Source organism: Mus musculus, chromosome 13, assembly GCF_000001635.26.
Source record: "Mus musculus strain C57BL/6J chromosome 13, GRCm38.p6 C57BL/6J".
Lineage (NCBI taxonomy): Eukaryota > Metazoa > Chordata > Mammalia > Rodentia > Muridae > Mus > Mus musculus.
The window spans coordinates 17,770,258-17,791,626 of NC_000079.6; the positions used below are offsets into that span (position 1 = coordinate 17,770,258).

At 37.3% G+C, this 21,369-nt stretch overlaps 1 protein-coding gene across 6 annotated transcripts in view; it reads right to left on the reverse strand.

The window, feature by feature from the left end:
• Cdk13 (cyclin-dependent kinase 13) overlaps positions 1-21,369 on the reverse strand; it is a 93,537-nt gene that overhangs the window by 58,582 nt on the left and 13,586 nt on the right. For all 6 annotated transcript variants that reach the window (XM_006516767.4, XM_006516766.4, NM_027118.1 and 3 more), the window contains exon 2: positions 2,044-2,700. In XM_006516767.4, the coding sequence (XP_006516830.1) occupies positions 2,044-2,700 (657 nt within the window). The remainder of the gene's footprint in view (positions 1-2,043; positions 2,701-21,369) is intronic.

The window sequence follows — 21,369 nt, forward strand, 5'->3', positions numbered from 1 at the left end:
AAAAAAGAGTACAGATCCAAAGTCTTCAACTTATGAGGTTAACATTGCAATTTTCTTAGGTTACATTAATGGTACTTGTGGCTAAACTGAAAACTATGGCAACCACTTATTTTCAAAAGATGTGCATACACATATACCTTCCCCCTACAAAAAATTTTAAAGCATAGAAATAAATATTAAATAAAATATTAGCATTTGTTGACTCTAAAAACTTGGTTCTCAACCTGTGGTCACAACCCTTTGGGAAAGGAGGAGGCTTAACAATCCTTTCACAGGGTTGCCTGAGATCACCTTGCATATTAGATATATGTACATTATAATTCATAACAGTAACAAATTTACAGTTATGAAGTAGGAACTAAAATAATTTTATGGTTAGGGGTCACCACATATAAACAACGTATTAAAAGGTCGCAGCATTAGGAATATAGGAAACCACTGCTCTAGAAGGTTATATATAGATGCTAATTTTATTAACTTTTTTAAATGCCTAAAACATAAAACAGAGTACAGATTTATAAAATCATAGTCACAAAACAACACATAAAATCTTTCATAGATAATTATTTAAGGATGTAACTGTGACAGTTAGCTAGGAATGCTTAAAGAAAGCAAGATGGAAAGCATTCATTAAGATGTGACTACTGAGGCTGTGTAGACCATAATGGTTCTTTAAAATAACCCTTGGATTTCCAGTGAATAACAGTAAATAAAGATGGCTTTCACATTCAGGGTCATTCAGGATTCCAAAAGCATATCAGGACAGAAAAGATGATCTCTATATCATAATCAACAAGACAGACAATTTCAACAAATAACAATCCCCCCTCTCCCTTCCCCCATCGCCCTACACCAGGTTGCTAAAAACCTGGTGAAAGGGAATGTGGAGCATGGAGTTGCTCCCCCCTTATGAAAGAGGGGGAAACCCAACATTATGTGCTTAAAAACTTAAAAACCAGTCCTTTTCAAGCAAAACATGAAGTCTATTATACCTTGTAACTCTCTGCACAAAAGCAACTAGTCATTTTATTTATTTTTTTATTTAATAAAAGCATCATTAACCTAAGGTAGTCAGTATTTCCTGTTGTCTTGATTTATACTAAAGCTAATAATCATAGTATCTGAGATGCATAGAACTTTCGATTACAAAATCTTATCAGGTCACTTAATTTAAATAACTAATCTATGATTTTTCAGGATAAATATTTTTACTTTTGGATATAAATACATGGAATAGAGCACAAAAAAACTGAAAACATAAGACTAACAACTACTCTGACCTTATACTTGTAATCCACTAACAAAATTATACTTCTTTTTTTTTTTTTTAATTTTTTTTTTTTTAAAGATTTATTTATTTATTATATGTAAGTACACTGTAGTTGTCTTCAGATACACCAGAAGAGGGCATCAGATCTCATTACGGGTGGTTGTGAGCCACCATGTGGTTGCTGGGATTTGAACTTCGGACCTTCGGAAGAGCAGTCGGGTGCTCTTACCCACTGAGCCATCTCACCAGCCCCAAAATTATACTTCTAACAAAACTTAGACTATAGAAATATCTTTTTCCCTATCCAAGTAATTTTAACCATTTCTTTTTCACAGTACATTTTTATTTAGTTACTTAATTAAAACTTTGCTGAAAGTAATGTCTCCTCTTTATATACTTAAAACTTGTACTTAAATCAGTCACTGAAACAAATAAGTTAATGGCACAGACATGTCTGTAGTAGTATTCAGTAACAGTAAGAAAACATACATACAAAACATACAAACCCACAAAGACACAATCAAAACAGAAAAACAAGAGACAGTATAGATCAAGCAATCTGTAGCTGGGTGGGTGTGGCGCTCAAGAGCTCTGCAGAGGCAGGCGGCTCTCTGTGGGTTAAGAGGTTAGCCTATTCTAAACGCTAAGCTCCAGACCAGCCTACATAGTGTAAGGCCCTCTGAATCTCCTTCCCTGCCCATTCCTTAAAAAACAGCAAAATAAGCAGACTTTTTCTTTGAAGAGTTACTAATTTCAAATTTGTCTGGACTTACCTATCAGCATCTTTATCTTCAGGCAGCATGGGAGGCAAAGGTAATGGCGGTAACGTAGAGGTCACTAAAGCCACATGCTGCTCCTTCTCCTTGGCTCCTGTGCTTGGTGTGAGTGGCTTGCTTTTCTCTTTAGTGGAAACTGGTTCTTCCTTTGTAGCAGCAGGTTTACTCTCCTTCCCAACAACTGTTTTCTTGGTGGCTTTCTCTACTGTCAAATTATTGTCTACCTTTGTTACTTGAAGCGGTGGCTTTGTTTTTGCTTTGTCGCTTTTGACGGTCCCACCACTTGAAGGAGAAGGTGCATGCTCAGTTTTAAGTTTTTTGACTTCCTTCACATGGTTTGTCTGTGAGACACTGGCACCAGTTTCTGTGTTCCCCTTGGTAGGTGTAGAAGCATTTGAGGCTTTGGCAGCTTTGGCAGCTGCTTCAGCAGCCTTAGCAGCTTCTGCAGCTTTTGCTGCCTCTGCAGCTCTTGCTGCCTCTGCAGCTCGTGCCTTTTTATTCTTGTTCAATTCAGCTGCCAAGCTACTCTTCAGAGTTAGTGTGCTAGGAGAAATGCTTGAATGACGACTTCTTGATCTAGACAATCTGTGCCTGCTCCGAGATCTTGAGTGCCTAGATGAATATGGGCTTCTGCTTCGGGATTTGGCAGATCGTCTGATGAAAAATAATTTAACATTTAGTCAGTAACCAAATTAAACTTTGTAGAGTGCTAATTTAAATCTCTGAAATGAAACAATTTTACTTAATTTCAAAATGGTAATATTAGTGTTTCTGAAGTTGCTGTCAGTGAGTAAAATACCAGATGACAATTTTCTTTAAAATATTCCTCCTTTCTCTGGCCTGTGAATGCCCAAAGATAAACCTGGATTTAAAACAAACAAATAAACAAACCAAAAATAAATAAATAAAAAACCAACTTCCCTAAGAAATGTAACAATTAGGGCAGCAACAGGCCATCACTGTTATCTCAGAAAGGAGAAGTCTTCCATTCCTCCCCACTCCCCCTCCCCTCACTTGGTTATATTTTCTGGCACAAACTGTTGTCTCTTCACCACCATGACTCCTGTTTTTGACACTTCAGAGCTCCCTGCTACTCCTCTATCTTACCCCTGCAATCATTTCATTAAAAATCCAGCACCTACATTGAGGCTCACAAACATCCCTAACTCCAGGTCCAAAAATTCTGACACCCTCTTCTGACCTCCACAGGCTACTGTGAACATAGGGTGGTGCACTCTGTTGTGTACACACATCCCCTAATATTTGGGGGGAAAAATGTATCTGTACTGGAAATATAAAGTCTTTAAAAAAAATCTCTTGCCCATCTAAATTAGATTCCATTTCTTTTTAGAGCTTTAACTAACTAGTGTGTGTATGGGGGTGGAGGGTAATTAAATTCATAATTTTTAACTCTACAGGAGACAGGTTAACACAATTTAACATACTTAACAGAAGAAAAGACAGCTCTTACTAGACTTTGGTAGAAATGATGGTTATAAAATAGGACAGGTTAACACAGTTAAACTACCAAAGACAGCCCTTACTTAAGAAACTTTGCAGAAATTACAGGAAGCAGAAAAAGTAAAGGAAGAAATTCCAGAAACCCATAGAGAAAACAGGCAGAAAAAAAAAATGTCCTTTATGGCTAGCGTCAGAGATATTTTTTATAAACAATCTATAATTCTAGAATACAAGTGAAATTACTAGGCATAAAATTAAATGAAAATCATAGTTTGGTAGTCTAAAATATAATACAGAAAAACAAAACTCAGCCAGGCATGGTAGTATATGTCTTTTAATCCCAGCACTTAGAAGGCACAGGCAATCAAATCTCTGTGAATTCTAGGTTAGGCTGGTCTACAAATCAAGTTCCAGGACAGCCAGGCCTACACAGAGAAACCCTGTCTAAAAAACCAAAAACAAAACAAAACTCAAATCTTGGTAGCTTTTACTAATGATTTTGCCATACATTACTAAAAGCATTACCACTTTACTAACTAATGCTTCAGGCATATGGTTGTAAGAGTAAGAAAAAAAATGAATATTCAAACTTGTAACAATTACACTATAACTTTTTAAAATTTTTCTTGGACTGACAATACAGTTCAGTCAAAGTGCTTGTCACGAAATCTTAGTACCAAAATTCAATCTCTGCAAGCTGTCCTCTGACCTCAATACATACACACACACACACACACTCACTCTCTCTCTCTCTCACACACACACACACACAACTCACATAAGTTAATACAATTAAAATATTTTCTTCTAATAGTTCTATACTGTTGAACCTACAATGAGCACATATTAATTATTCATTGATTGGTTTCCACAAGTTAAAAGAGCTCTTTAAAAGCAGAAAAGATGGCTCACAGGTTAAGAGCACTATGTGCTCTCAAAGGATCAGCACCAAGGTCAGGCACCCTGCTCTAGGAGATCCAAAGGCCCTGTCTGGCTTCAATAGACAATGTGTTTAATTTGCACATACTTATACACAGACATAAACATAATAAGAGTTTTAAAAGACATCTTTTAAAAAGCTAAGAGATGGTCTGGAGAGATGCCTCAATGGTTAAGAGCACTGGCTGCTCTTCCAGAGATACTGGGTTCAATTCCCAACATCCACATGGCAGCTCACAACTGTCTCTAACTCCAGTTCCAGGGCATCTGACACCTTCATAAAATAAGAGACACTTAAAAAGAGAGAGAGATTATGCTCCTAAGAAGTTTTCCCAAACTCATACAACTCAAATAAAATCAGAATTGCAACTCAAACTAACTAGGGTTCACTATTAATTAGTTGTGGTGACTCCCAACCATAAAATTATTTTTATGACTACTTTATGACTGTAATTTTGCTAAGGTATGTCTGAATAGTAATGTCAATATTTTTGGAGACAGAAATTTGACAAAGGGGCTCAGCAAAGGGGTCGATACCCACAAACTGAGAACAGCTGCCTTAAAGAGAGAGTATAATGTCCATTGAAGCCAGACAGGGCCTTTGGATCTCCTAGAGCTAAGTGCCTGACCTTGGTGCTGATCTTTTGAAAGTACGCAGTGCTCTTAACCCTTGAGCCATCTTTTCTGCTCCTAAAGAGTTCTTTTTAACAAGTGAATAATGTGCTCAACTATATCAGAGACTTTGCAAGAATCTAGTTCTTAACATTGTACTTAGTGAACAAACACAAATTCAGGCTGATTTGTCCTTGGCACCCTCTCTTCCACAGCTCTTATCAGCACTGTATTCTTGCCACTTCAGAGTTCCAGGTTACCACTGACTAAGCATCTTTTATGAACTCCTTTAATCTACATCTTACATCACCTCTGTGATCTCATTTTAAAGTCTCTTGAACCATCTAAGATGGATTTCACTCTTTCTAGAGGGTCACTAGCCTAGAGGTACACCAAGTATATCAAAATAGGTATGCCAAAATACTTTATCACAATTTTAGCTTCCTAAATTATTTTTGCTAAAGAATATCCAATCTGTCACTGGGTATCATCTCCCAGTCTAACTTCCTAGGATAATAGAAAACACAGAAGCTCGTGTAATAAATTTCCAGTAGGACTGTTATCCATTAGCTCCAATTGTTCTTATCCCACTTTTTCTGCCTATCTTACATCCTCAGGGAATTCTCTCAGTCACATTTACTTTACAAGCTTAAGTCCTCAAAAGAGGTATGAAATGTTTACCAAATTAAAATCACCATGTTGTCTTTTTTTTCCCCCAAAATGTTGTCTTTCTACCTCCATGTTTAGTGCACAATAATTAGTAAATGGAACTACTTTAGATGTCTATCAACATTCAAATGTGTTTTTAAAAAAAAATGGTACATACACAAAATGTAACTTCACTGAGCCATAAGCAAAATCAAATTGCATTTGTAGGAAAATGAAAGTGGAAACTGTTATGTTAGGCGGATTAAACAAGACTCATTTTTTAAAAAGCGCATTTTCTCTTAAATGTACAATTTAGATTTTAAATTATTTGTGTATAATTTTTAAAAGATCTCTACATGCAACACTTACCTACCTTCCTAAGTCAAAATTTCAAATAGCTGGACATAAAGACATAACTTTAATCCCAGCAGTAGGAAGGCAGAGGCAGGCAAAAATCTCATGTGTGTGTGAGACCAGCTTGGTCTACATAGTGAGTTCCAGACTAGCCAGGGCTATGTAATCAGACATTGGCAAAAAAAAAAAAAAAAAAACGGTGCTCCTCTGTACTAAATTTATTATGTACTGTTTTAAGTGTTCTGCTATTTCCAACAAATTTATTATGTACTGTTTTAAGTGTTATGTACAAGACTCTTAAATGTATCTCATTTAATATCTATCTTATCTAATCTGTACTATTATAGTCAAACTACTGATTCCATCAGATCTGGCACCATCTGAAATTAAGACTTAGAAAGTGCATATATGGTCTTAATATTTGCTCCTTTTAACATTCTCTATTTTTAATTTTACTATTCTCTATCTATTTAACCAGGCTATAAATTTCATTTCCTGGCAAACACACATTATATCTCAGCAACTGTCTCATCTTATTGACCCTAACTCTATATATTCCCTTATAGCCATACTCTCTGAATACTGTCACTAGCAAACTACCTCAAATATAATGACTTAGAGCAATACAAATTATCTCACAGTTTTAAGACAGAAATCCAGTGAGCTCTGAAAAATTAAACCATCTACCTCTGCTGAAATCTCTTGGAAAAATCTGTTCTCTTACTATTCCCAGCTTCACTTACTCAAGACCCCATCACTCAGGCCTCTCTTTTTATCATATTTCTTTCCTCTCTGTCTCTATCATCACATGGCATTTCTGACTCAACCTTTCATTCAATCATATATGAACTACCTAGGTAATTTAGAATCTCTCCATCTCGAAACCCTTAACTTAATGACATCTACGTTTTAATCATACCAACTTTTTGCCACAACATACTTTAAATACATACCCCAAAGAGTGTAGCATGGGTATTTTAAGGGAACACTATGTGGTCTACCATACTGTCCACTTTTATCCTCAAAATCACTTTTCTCTCTCACCCTACCACCTCTTCTCTTAATCTACCCTATCCAGCTGATACCTTCTCTCTGCTCCATTTATTATTGTAGATAGAATAACCAAACCAATACTCACTGTTGAATGAAGTTTTTTACATGTTCCAAATCCTTCACTGGCCTTTTCTTCTTAGTTGTTACTGCAAGCCTTCACAACTTTCTTCATGCTCACAACCTCAGTTACAAGATTTACCAGGCGTGTCTTCTCCCAAATTATAATTACCTTCCACCTTACATACAACCTCACTGCTTTCTATAATTGACCCTTCTGGTAAACTATTGATGCCTCATTCTCCTGAATCTTACCTTGTGGAGTACTGACCAAAAATAGCATAGCCTGAAAGCTTGTCAAAATGTTGTTTCTCACATCCGATCCATACCTATAGTCTCATACACATTTATTTTAAATTGTAGACAGGTTAATCAAAAGGTGCTGGTTGGTACCTTGGTATTTTATCTTTCCTGCTGCTCAAACTCTTGGGCCCATAAACTCATAGTCATTGAAATTAACTAGTAAGTAAGTATATTTTACAACACTAGAACAAGAAAAATTCAAGTCTACAGTGACAATAGTAAGTACATTCTTAAAAAGACTTCCTACCATTTCTGTTTCCTTAGTTTCTTCCTGACTATATGTGCTGCCAGCTTCTGCCTCTTAAGGTTCTTCTTCCTTACTATATTTAGTCTCACACAGATTTTAATTTATACTTACAAATTGTGGTGGTCTGAATAAGAATGGCCCTCACAGGGCTCATATATTTGAATGTTTAATCACCAGAGAGTGGCACTATTTGAAAGGATTAGAAGGATTAGGAGGTGTGGCCTTGTTGGAGGAAGTGTGTTACTGGAGTGGGCTCTGAGGTTTCAAAAGCCCATGCCAGGCCCAGTCTCTCTCTCTCTCTCTCTCTCTCTCTCTCTCTTTCTCTCTCTCTGCCTATGGATCAGGATGTAGAACTCTCAGCTACTTCTCCAGCACCATGTGCCTGCTTGTCGCCACGCTTCCCGCCATGATGATAATGGACTAACCTCTGAAACTCTAAGCAAGCACACAATTAAATGCTTTTTATAAGAATTGCCTTGGTCATAAGTGTCTCTTCACAGCAATAGAATAGTAGCTAAGATACACAGGATAGCTTAGACTCTTAGGTTGTTTGAATTGCTGAATGTTTCTTTACAAATTAGTCATCAGATGGATTTTGGCATAGGATTAGGATATGATTCCCATCAATTTCTGAAAGGACCAAAAACCTACCTTGGCCATTTTGTATTATTTACTCGAAGCAGTGCTCTTGGTACTGACCATCATAAAACAACACGGAAGAGCTCTACATATGACAGTATTAAGTCAACATTTAATTCTTTATGTAAAAGTGAAAAAGTATAAGCATTTCTTTAATATCAAATCTGGTTGGGTCTTTAATAGCATTGTATTCTTATCAAAGAATTGTTTTAAAATAAATTTGTAATTTATTATCAGTAACTATCTGAACTGTATAGCTATTTTGTATGCCTCTATACCTGACATGAATATGAACCCCTGGTTTAAAAACTCACCTCCTCCTCACTTCCAACTACCATTCATAGCCCTCAGTACAATACAACTAAACTATTAAGGTATATTAAATCTGAAATATTCCCTATTCTCTTGCAATGGTGCCTGCTAAAAGGGCAAAAATCTGAAGTCACTGTACACTCCACAAGTTCTCTTCTTCCCCATACTCAATTCATCTCCAAGTCCTGTCAACTCTACCTTTCTTCAGTTTTAACTAGTCTCCAGATTCTTTAAACTAAACAGCTACAGGTACTCTCACTATTAGATTCTGAATAATAACTTTCTTGGAGTAGTCTCTATATCAGGCTCCTTACATAAAATCTTCACCTGTCCTAATTACTCTCAATGCAGCTACCTGAGTAACCTTCCAATTACCCCTCTAACAAAACTCCTTAATCGTAGCATGTACACAAAGTCCGTGTCCAGCCATTCAAAATTAATCAAGTATCAGGCCTAGAATTTTTTTTCTCACATTCCTCCTATATTTGTCAAAGGGATACTTAACATCTCAGCATAATGGTTACCACCTATCTAAAATTTACCCTCATTTGAACTGGATTCAACTGATAACTACCTAGCATACAAGAAGCCCTGAGTAAAATCATCCACACAACATAAACCAAGCATGATGGAGCACAACTATAATTCCATCACTCCAGAGTTGGAGGTAGAAAAAAATCAAATCAAAGTTTAAGGCTACACAGCAAGCTCCAGACTACAATGAGACACATGAGAGTGTCTAAACACACACACAAAACATGCACCAAAAACCCACCTCCTTCTTAATATGATGACAGAGAGAGAGAGAGATTCTGTCCAATAATCCTCCCACATTATTTGTCTCGTGTCATTATAATAAAAATAATTTAACCATCTTGCCATATTAAACTAAGAAAACTATCTTCAAAGCTTTGACTCTGAATACAAACCTTGCCAATTCCATATACTCAAAAGTATTTATATAAGAACACCACTGATGCTATTCTTCTGGAATGTAATTTCACCTTGTTAACCCAGTTATCAAGGTGCTGCTGCAGATCAGTCTGGTCCTAATCTAGCTTTCCCTACTGCTCGGTTTGAATGTACTTAGTTCCCACAGTGGTACTATGTGGGAAGGTTATAAAAACTTTGTGGAGTAGAAACTTGCTTAAGTCAATCTATCACTAGTGGCAGTCTCTCAGGTTTTATAGCCTGGCCCAACTTCCTGTTTTCTCTCCTTCTTGTGTATGAACAAGAAACAACTAGCCAGTAGTCTAAAACGTGCTGCTGCCATGCCTACCCCACATGACAACACTGTATACCCTCTGGAACTGTAAATAAAATAAATCTCTTTTCTGCCAAAGGTGCTATTTGTCAAGGTATTGTATCACAGCACCATAAACAAAACTAACATATCTAACAACTACTAGATTTGACCAATGCTTCTGTGTTTTCACTGACTATGAAGAACATCCTCCATCTCTTCATCCCAGTGATGCAGGGATGGTTCAACATACTGAAATCCATCAACAGAATCCACTACATAAACAAACTCAAAGGGGGGTGGGGGGGGGGGAAGACCACATAGATGCTGAAAAAGCATTTGACAAAATTCAACCTCCCTTCATGTTAAAAAGTCTTGGAAATATCAGCAATTCAAGGCCCATACCTAAACACAGTAAAAGCAATATACAGCAAACCAGTAGCCAATATCAAACTAAATGGAGAGAACCTTGAAGCAATCCCACTAAAACCAGGGACTAGACAAAGCTGCCCACTCTCTTCCCTACCAATTCAATATAGTACTCAAAGTCCTCGCCAGAGCAATTAAACAACAAAAGGAGATCAAAGGGATATAAATTGGGAAAGTGGAAGTGAAGATAACACTATTTGCAGATGATATGATAGTATACTTAAGAGACCCCAAAAACTCGACCAGAGAACTCCTACAACTGATAAACAACTTCAGCAAAGTGACTGGATATAAAATTAACTCAAACAAATCAGTAGCCTTCCTTTATACAAATGATAAACAGGCTGAGAAAGAAATTAGGGAAACAACACCCTTCACAATAGTCACAAATAATATAAAAATATCTGGGCGTAACTCTAACCAAACAAGTGAAAGAGCTGTATGAGAAGAATGTCAAGTCTCAAAAGACCTCAGATTATGGAAAAATCTCCCATGCTCATGGATTGGCAGGATTAATATAATAAAAATGGCCATCTTGCCAAAAGCAACCTACAGATTCAATGCAATCCCCATCAAAATTCCAAATCAATTCTTCATAGAATTAGAGCAATTCGCAAGTTCATTTGGACTAACAAAAAAACCTAGGATAGCAAAAACTTTTCTCAACAATAAAAGAACCTCTGGGGGAATCAGCATCCCTGACCTCTCAAGCTGTAGAACAGAGCAATTGTGATAAAAACTGCATGGCACTGGTACAGAGATAGACAGGTAAATCAATGGAATAGAATTGAAGACCCAGAAATGAAATGACACATCTATGGTCACTCAATCTTATACAAAGGAGCTATAACCATCCAGTGGGAAAAAAGACAGCATTTTCAACAAATGGTGCTGGTTCAACTGACAGTCAGCATGTAGAAGAATACGAATTAATCCATTCTCATCTCCTTGTACAAAGCTCAAGTCCACATGAATCAAGGAACTCCACATAAAACCAGATACACTGAATCTAATAAAAGACAAATTGGAGAAGAATCCCAAATACATGGACACAGGGGAAAATTTCCTGAACAGAACACCAATGGCTTATGCTCTAAGATCAAGAATCATCAAATGGGACCTCATAAAACTGCAAAGCTTCTGTAAGGCAAAGGACACTGTCAATAGGACAAAACAGCAACCAACAGTTTGGGAAAAGATTTTTGCCAACCTACAATCCGATAGAGGTCTAATATCCAATATATACAAAGAACTCAGGAAGTTAGACTCAAGAGAACCAAATAACCCTATTTTAAAAATGGGGAACAGAGCTAAACAGAGAATTCTCAACTGAGGAAACTCGAATGGTTGAGAAACACCTGAAGAAATTTTCAACATCCTTAGTCATCAGGGAAATGCAAATCAAAACAACCCTGAGATTCCATCTCCTACCAGTCAGAATGGCTAAGATCAAAAAGTCAGGTGACAGGAGATGCTGGCTAGGATGTGGAGAAAGAGGAAGATTCCATTGCTAGTAGAATCGTTCCAAATTTTCAAACAATTGTCAAAGAGTCTTTCCTTCACAGAGCCTTACCAACTGCAAGACACAATAGTGCCTTATCAGCACCTATCTTGTGACCAGATCCATCATTCATAACTTTTTAAACATTTACCTCACTACCATATCAAACTATACCTTCTTTGAGGAACATAATATAATGAAAGTCAATTTTATTTTGTCACCTTATACTCCATAGCTTAATGCCATTTGGATAGCAGTTCTTGCTCAAATGAATATAACACAATGAACATTAGTGTACAAAACACATTTCATTTGACTTGTTCTTCCTTCAGCAATGAAAATAATAGAAAGCAAATGGGGAAACTGAGACAGCATGCTTAAGAGACTTATTACATGTACATCAGAAACTAGAGGAAGAATCAAGAGTCAGGCAAGTCACCCTATCCAAAGCCTGGGGCTACTTTCCGCTATCAAACTAGACTCTTTCACCTACATTTACTTAGCTCTATGCTAAGCTCTCTTTCAAAGATCAGTTTGTTCACTGTCATCTGTCCATTTCCTAAAATCTGAACATTTATCACTTACCACAAGGCACTCCGGAATCAGATTTTTTAAAAGAACAAAACCAATAATTTATAATTAAATAAGAATAAATGTTTTCCCTCCATCATTAGGAATAAGATAAGGAAGTCTCTTCTTACCATCTTAGCATTATACTGGAGATTCTAGTCATTGTAATTAGGCAAGAAAAAAAGTTAATTAAATTCAGAAGCAAGAAAGTCAGCTATGTCAATTATCTGATGGCATAATCTTGCTTATAGAAAAATTCCAGAATCCACTAAAAAAATATGGAAACTAATAAATAAGTCAACAAAGTTTCTGCTTACATAACCAATAAGAAAAAAAAGTTTTAGTTCTCAGCAGGGCAGTGGTAGCCTTCACTTTTAATCCTAGCACTAGGGAGGCAGAGGCAAGCCAATCTCTGGGTTCGAGCCAGCCAGTCTACAGAGCAAGTTCCAGAACAGCCAAGGGCTACACAGACAAACTCTGTCTTCAAACAAACAACAACAACAACAGAAAGAAAGAAAGAAAGAAAGAAAGAAAGAAAGAAAGAAAGAAAGAAAGAAAGAAAGAAAGAAAGAAAGGAGAGGAGAGGGAGGGGAGGGGAGACATTTTAAGTTATATACATTAGCAATGCATAGTCAGCACAGACAGGCAGATAGCCCGCTAGGGCTATGGGCCTATCGAAAAATCAAGGTTCAGGGTGATTATCTGCCTCTGATAATGAGGAAGAGTAACATGAAGACACTATAAGATGCTCTCCTCTTGCTTCCATGTGTGCACATAAAGGCATGTACACCCACACAGGTGCACACATATGTAACACATGCAAATAAAAATAAGAATTTAAAAGTCATGTTTTTAAAAACCTACAGAAATATCCAAAATGGCAAGCAACACTCAGGTACAATTGGCCTCAGTTTCCAACCAATAAGCTGGGAAAGCTAAAAAAAAAAAAAAAAAAAAAATAGCTATCTGAAAAGTTACATGGTTGGTGGGGAAATAATACCGGAGTTAGTGGCAGCATCAGGAGGAAAAGCCAGGAAAATCTCTTCTTGTCTCTGGGTGTGTGGTACTATCAATCAACAGAATAGGAGCACACTATACTTTCTGAAACACTTCGGCTTCTGTGGTGGCTTGGCAGCGGACACCCTGTGCAAATCACATTCTCAGAAAACTCAGAGCAAGTGGTACAGGGTTAGCAGTTCAGTATTACGAAACAAGACAAAGAGAATACTCCAAGACTGGAAAAGAAACCTTAATCAGCATAGCATTCAATAAGCTGAAACTAATTCAAAGCAACAAGTAGGAATTACCAAGAACTGCAGAGGGGCAGGAGGCAGTGCGAGCATTTTGAACTCTAATTTCTGTAATGAATTCTAAGAGATATGACCAGATCTCAGACTCTGAACAGCCTTTGGGGGGCGGGGAGGGGGGCACTCAGAGAGGAGGAAGACAGAATTACCTATCCCAACCCCAGAGAAGTGTGGAAAGCAAGAAAGCCCAGAGTGAAGTTGATGGCCATATCAAGGACCCAATGTCTCAAACCCAAAGGAATGGCAAGACCTTAACCACAGAATGAAGCTGAAAGGGATGACAAAGCCTTCCTATGTACAAGTATGACTGTTCTATGAACACTGCCGAGTGTGTAAAACCTAACAACTACAGATATCTACTGATTACAACCTGAAACTGCTCCCATACAGAGAGGACCCACAAAGACTAGCTGACTCACCTTCCCTCTGTCCTACACATAAACTTATTAACAATGTTTTCCAGCAAAGCAAGCACAGCCCACTAGATCCCAGCTTTTCTGTGTTCTGTATGTGTTTGTGTGTTTGTGTGCCTATCCTTTCTTGAGTCCCTCATCTCCTTCATCAGGAACTCAATAAAGACAAAGGCAATAATCATCCCAGACATTTTTCATACCTGTATCCACCTATCTCACTCCTTCTCCACACCTATCATGTCTCTGTTTAATGCCCAATGCCATTGGAGCCCAGGAACTTGACCCTATTCTGCCGCTGCCCTATACTGCTCCCCACAACTATTTTCCTTTTGCCTTTTCCTCTCCCAAAGAATATAGTCTGATTTGCAGAGTCTCTGTGCTCAGTCTAAGAACTGGACTATTAGCTGGGCGTTAATTAATCCCAGTGCTCAGAAGATAAGAGGCAGGCGGATCTCTGTGAATTGGATGGCAAGCTTGCTCTACAAAAACAGTTCCAGGATAGCCAAGGCTGTTACATATAGAAATTCTGTCTTAAGAAACCAAAAGAAAAACTGGATGATTCTATATACCAGTGGCACATTAGTATTCCTTCAGACAAAGCTGAATCATTCCTCTACCACTTCCTACTAGTATAGCTCCCTTATTATGAACATGACCCTCTTTTATCTCTATCCCCCCAATGCTAATTACTAGTCTCCCATTTCTTATTTCTTTCTATTAATATGCACGGTAACTACTATACCAGTTCACTAAGTACTAGTGATATCACTTTGCTCCACAGAATGATTAGCAGTTAAGGAGTGATTGCTATATACTTAACTATTATTCTGTCTTCACAGGGGGTGTACTCTAAGTAGTTAATGACAACTACTGCGGAAAGTATTCTTACTGACCCTTACAGATACTAACTGGAAGGTAGGAAGGGAGGAAATCAATGATCTTACTCCTGGTGCATAAAGCCCAGGATAAAAAGACAAGTAACATGAAAAGTTAACACAACATCTCATCCAACAGTTATCAACCTCAGAGTAAAGGCCCAGAATGAAAGAGACTCAGACAAATTCTAGATTGGGAATCTAAAACAATGACAATATGTTCAAAAATGAAAGAGGGCCTGAACAACCTTCTGATTGCATTAAAAAGGAGCATAGAAATAAGAGGTGAATGAAATAAGTCAATGAAGGATAAGAAAATAGAATTCACTAAAGAGGTAGGATTAATAAACAAATACCAAACTAAAGTAATGGTAGAAATGAAAAATTCAGTATCAAATAAAGAGCACAGTGGAAAGGCTAGAGGGATGGTTCAGGTGTTAAGAGGACCTGGGTTCAACTCCCAACTGTCTGTAACAGGGCATCCAACGCCCTCTTCTGGCCTCTACACACATAGTACCCAAACAAATATGCAAAGCACCCATACACATAAAAACAAATATGCAAAGCACCCACACACATAAAAATGCTTTTAAAAGGGAAACAGGACAGTCACAGCAGAGAAGCAGGTATCTGAGCTCTGCTTGTCCAAAGCCTAACAACTAACTCCCGCCTACCACAGCAACGCTTGAGAGTCCAAATCAGAAGTCAAAAGAGGTCCCCCATATCCATTCTGCCTACCCTACCCACCATTCCACATACATGAAACCACATGAAGCTACATGTACCAAGAATTACAGGTAAGGAACTTCCAAACCAGTCAAACCCATTTACCAAGATACACTAGAACCATAGTGCCCTATGCTCCTAACCCCACATACAGACTCCAGGACTAGCCTCCTCTATCTGAGAACAATGTGATATTCTATGATCTGCTCCCAGCCCCCACAGAGCACTACTCATTTCCACTCTGACCCTAGCTAGCCCCTGCTACCCAAAGACTATTTTCAGAATCTAGCGTGCCTTCCACAAACTTCTGAGATCAACAGTGAGAATCTTCTAAGACTAAAATAGGCTCAGAAATCGGTACTTATCCCTACCTGAGCCAATACCACACCTGACATGCTATTTAACCATCAACAGAATGGTTCTATGAATGAAAAACAAGCACCATTCTGCTGATCCAAACAAAATAAGTTGGGATAACAGCAAGCAAAGATCCAAACACCCAATTAACAAATAAATGGGAGACCAGATGCCGATACCAAAACACACTTCTGACATTAGCCCCCTAGCATAATATTCCCCAAGAAAAGCAACCTAGCTTAATGTACAATGACTTCAAAATAGCAATTACAAATATCTTCAAAAAAATCAGAGTATATGTACAAACCTCTAACTGAATGAAAACTTCAAAAGCACAGTTGACTGAAATAGTAAAAAATAGTTCGAGATTTAAAAACACATTTTTAATCTAATTTTTCTTTCTTGTCATCTTCCAATTGGAAATATTTGTAATGTGCAGGGGGTACAATGTTTTTGTAGAGTTGAGATGTCCTTTTCTTTTCTATGACTGGTATTCAGGGCATCAGGTACTATGGTGCTACTTATTTCATCTTCTATGAGTAGACCACTCTCTGTAACTAATTTCCAACACTAAAGAGACTCTCTAAAGAAAAGCTCAATTAAAATAAAACTCAAATGAAAAGTTCAAGAAGCAAAACAAAAAGCTCAGAGGAAAAGTCTCACCAAAGTATTGAATGATGTGGAAAAGGTCTTAAAGACAAAACAGAGAAGTGGGTAATTCCATGAAAAAAATTAAATCTTTAAAAATAAATTAATTAATTAATTAATTTAAATTAAAAAAAAACAAAACCTCTGGAACAGAATTAGCAGGAAATTTGGAACATTACAAAGTAACTATACATATAGGAAAAGAAGAAATCCAATTCAAAGTCACAGAAAATATTTTCAACAAGATCACAGAAGAAAATTTTCACCCCAAAAAAACAAAAGAGAAGCTGCCAAGGTGCAAAAGAGATACAAAACATCAAATTGACATGGAAAAAAAAAATTCCCCATGTCACATAAAACATGTATAAAACAAAGAATGCATATTGAAGGCTACAAGAGAGGAAAATCAAGCCACATAGAATGGCAGGTACATCAAAATAACTTTAAAATCATAGTTTGAAAGCCATATAAGGTCCTGAACTGATTTCTGTAACCTTTAAAAGACCATACAGACAACTTAAAATACTATACCAGGGAAACGAAACTTACCATTCACAATCAAAAGAGAAAGAAAAACTTACCATAATAAAAACAAACTTAAGGAATTTATGTAAACCAAGTCAGTTGTATAGTGGATATATCAGTCTAAAAAAAGGTAAACTATATCCAGAAAACAATATATAATCCTATTAACAGTGAACCAAATGAAGTCTAAAAAAAAACACCACAACTAGATGGCAGGAATAAATAAACATTTTTAATAATAATTCTCAGTATTAATTATCTCAATTTCCTGATAAAAGGACAGGAATAGATTGCATTAGAAAATAGGATCCAGTACTGTGGAGGCAGAGGTAGGCAGATCTCAAGTTCAAGGCCAGTCTGGTCTATATAGCAAGTTCCAAGTTCAAATTGTTACACAGAGAAGCCCTATCTCGAAAATAAAATAAAATAAAAATAAAATTTAAAAAAAATAAAGGAAGGAAGGAAAAAAGAAAACAGGATCCATCTTTTACTGCCTCTAAAATAAATATCTCACCATCAGTGATAGACTTAGGATAAAGGATGGAAAAAAGGTGTCCAAGCAAATGAAACTAAAATAAGCAGGCACAGCCAATCTAATATCTGATAAAACAGACTTCAAACCAAATCTAGTTAAAAGAGATAGGAAAAGGCATTTTATACTCATTAAAGGAAAAATTCACCAAAAGGATAATACATTCCTAAACATTTACACATCAAGCATGTGTGCATCAATTTCATAAAAGAAAGCATTATAAGATCAAAAAATAACAGATTGACCACAACACAATGACAGTGAATGACTTCAATATCCCAACTTATCAATAGAAAGATTATCCTGAGAAAAATTCTACAGCTAAATGGCATCATAAATGAAACCGAGCTATTGGACCTTTAGAGAAAGAACATTCTGCCAAACACTACAGATACACTTTCATCTTAGTGGCCCATAGAACTTTCTCCAAAATAGACAACAACAACAAAAATCAGTCACTATAGTGAGGAAAATTAAAATAGCATGCTACATTCTACCTGATCACAAAGGAATAAAGCTGGATAATAATAATATCAACAACAACAAAAAAGACAATACACAAACTCATAAAAGCTAAACACACCAATGAGTGAAAATTCTTTCTTGGGGGAAATCAGGAAGATAATTAATGAACTTCTAGAAGTGAATGAAATGCAAACCAAAACCTGCAAGACACAATGAAGAGATCTTAGAGCACAAATCTGGAGAGATCGCTCATTAATAATTTAATGTTACACTTGAAGGTCTTGGAAAACAAAAAACACCAGAGAGAGGAGAGGGAGGGAGAGGAGGAGGGGGAGAGAGGCAGGGAGAGTGGGGGGGGTGAAAGTAGAGTAAGGAGAGGGAATGGGGGAGAGGGAGAGAGAAAGAAGAGAGAAGAGGGAAAGGAGAGGGAGAGGGAGGGGGAGGGAGAAGGGGAAAGGAGAGAGAGAGAAATAGAAATCAGGGGTAAAATTAACAAAATAGAAGTGAAAAATATTACAAAAAACTCAGTGAGTTCTTTGGTTCTTTGAAAGATTAAGAAAATTGACAACCTTTGGACAAATTAATCAAAAGAGGATACAAATTAATAAAAATCAGAGATGAAAAAAGAGAAACATTTCAGCAGATGCTGAGGAAATTAATAAAATCCTAAGGCCATAATATAAAAGTTTATAATTCCACTAAACTGAAAAAGCTAAAATAGATGAAATTCAAGATAACCATGACCTACCAAAAGTAAATCAAGATGAAATGAGCAACAGATTCCTCACAACCAGTGAGAAAGAAGCAGTAGTTTCACAACTAAAAGGATGAAACGACACCACAGAATCAGGTGTCTACAGTGTACAATTCTACCAGACCTTCAATCAACTCTCTCAATTTATTCCACAAAACAGAAAATGAAGGAATACTTCCATATCCTTTTTATGAAGCCCTACACCAAAACCAAAGACCCCCCCCCAAAAAAAGATACACCAATCTTTCTGATGAAACACTAATACAAAAATCATCAGTAAACTTGCAAAATGAGTTCAAGAACGCACAGAAAAGACAAGACATCATGGTCAAATTGGCTTTATCCCAGATATTCCATCATAGTTAGATCAGCTTCATCCAAGAGATAAAAAGATAGGTCAGGCCGGACATGGTGGCGCACGCCTTTAATCCCAGCACTCGGGAGGCAGAGGCAGGCGGATTTCTGAGTTCGAGGCCAGCCTGGTCTACAAAGTGAGTTCCAGGACAGCCAGGGCCATACAGAGAAACCCTGTCTCAAAAAACCAAAAACCAAAAAAAACCCCAAAAACCAAAAACCAAAAAAAAAAAAGATAGTTCAACACATATAAACCAATAAATATAACCCACTACATAGACTAAAATCAGACATCACATGATCATCTCATGAGATGGAGAAAAGGCCTTTGCAAAAATCAGCATCTTTTCATGACAGAAATCCTAAAGATTACAGGGATACCAGGAACATATCTCAACATAATAAAGGCAATATATAGAAATACCAACAACCACACACTAAACAAAGAAATACTCAAAGCATTTCCAGCAAAATCAGAAATGTTAAAAGTGAAGGAACAAAAGTGAATCCACATAGAAAAGGAAGAAATCACAGTATCCTTATTTGCAGATGACCTGATTCTATAAAACTCCACACACACACCCCAAGAAAATCGCCTTTTATATAAATACCAAACATACTAAAAAGGAGAGCAGAACAAGAAGGCAGGTAGGCAGGCAGAAAGGGAAGGGAAAGGAAGGGGAGGGGAGGGGAGGGGAGGGGAGGGGAGGGGACGGGAGGGGAGGGGAGGGGAGGGGAGGGGAGGGGAGGGGAGGGGACTGGTGTGATGGTTAATCCCAGAATTTGGGAGGCAGAGACAGGTGGATCTCTTTGAGCTGAAGGTTAGTCTGGTCTATACAGCAGTGAGTTCCAGACAGCCAGGGCTATATAATATAGAAATCCAATCTCAAAAAAGTAAAAAAGAAAAAAGACTTGCATAATTAAGTTTTAAGAAAGTAAAGAAACTGAGGGAAATAGCAAAAGAATTAAAGATTGCCCGGCAGTGGTGGCACATGCCCTTAATCCCAGCACTTGAGAGGCAGGTGGATTTCTGAGTTCTAGGCCAGCCTGGTCTACAGAGTGAGTTACAGGACAGCCAGGGCTACACAGAGAAACCCTGTCTCGAAAAACAAAAAAAACAAAAAACAAAAAATAAACAAAAAACAAAAAAAAAATAATAATTAAAGATTCCCTGCTGTGCATATAGTTTGCTAGAATTAATATTGTCAAATGGCCATCCTCTCAAAAGCAACTTATGGATTCAATTCCCCACCAAACCCTATGCTATCCTCAGAAGCTAACTATTCTTAAATTTCATACAGACACACAGGAAACAAACAAATGGAAAGCAGGATAGCCAAAACAATCCTGAATAATTAAAAACCAAAAACTACAAGTGTTCTCTTCATCCCTAATTTTGAGCTATACTACAGACCCTGTCTCAAACACAAGAAATTAATATTAAAAAAAAAAAAAGACAGAAACCAATGAAACAAAGAAAGAACTAGTTCTTTGAAAAGACAAAAGCCTGGAGACATGGCTCTGTGGTTAAGAGAACCTGCTGCTCAACCATGAGGCCTTGAGTTCAGATTCCCACCTATAACCCCCAGCAGGATCTCTGGGGCTACCAGACTAACCAAAAATTCCACGGGGGCGGGGGGGGGGGGGGGGGCGGGAGGGGCAGACAAAACAGCACTATTATAACAAGTTAAGTGGTAAGAATGAGAAAATATTTAAGTAATAATAAAAAAAAGATACTCAGCTGTCCAAGAACTATGCTCAACTTCACAATCCCTCAAAGAAATGTAAATAAAATCATACTGGCGTGTGGACATAATGTTATTGTGCACTATGTGAAGATTCCATTGATGATTTCTGTCTCCCCTATATCTCCTTGAAATCCTTATTCAGAGAAATATCCAGGCTCAATCTTGTGTAAAGATCAGCTCCCCAGTTGTTCCCTGATGTGTCAATAAAGAGAGACTAACAACCAATGACTGAGTGAGCAGGGAAGAGAATA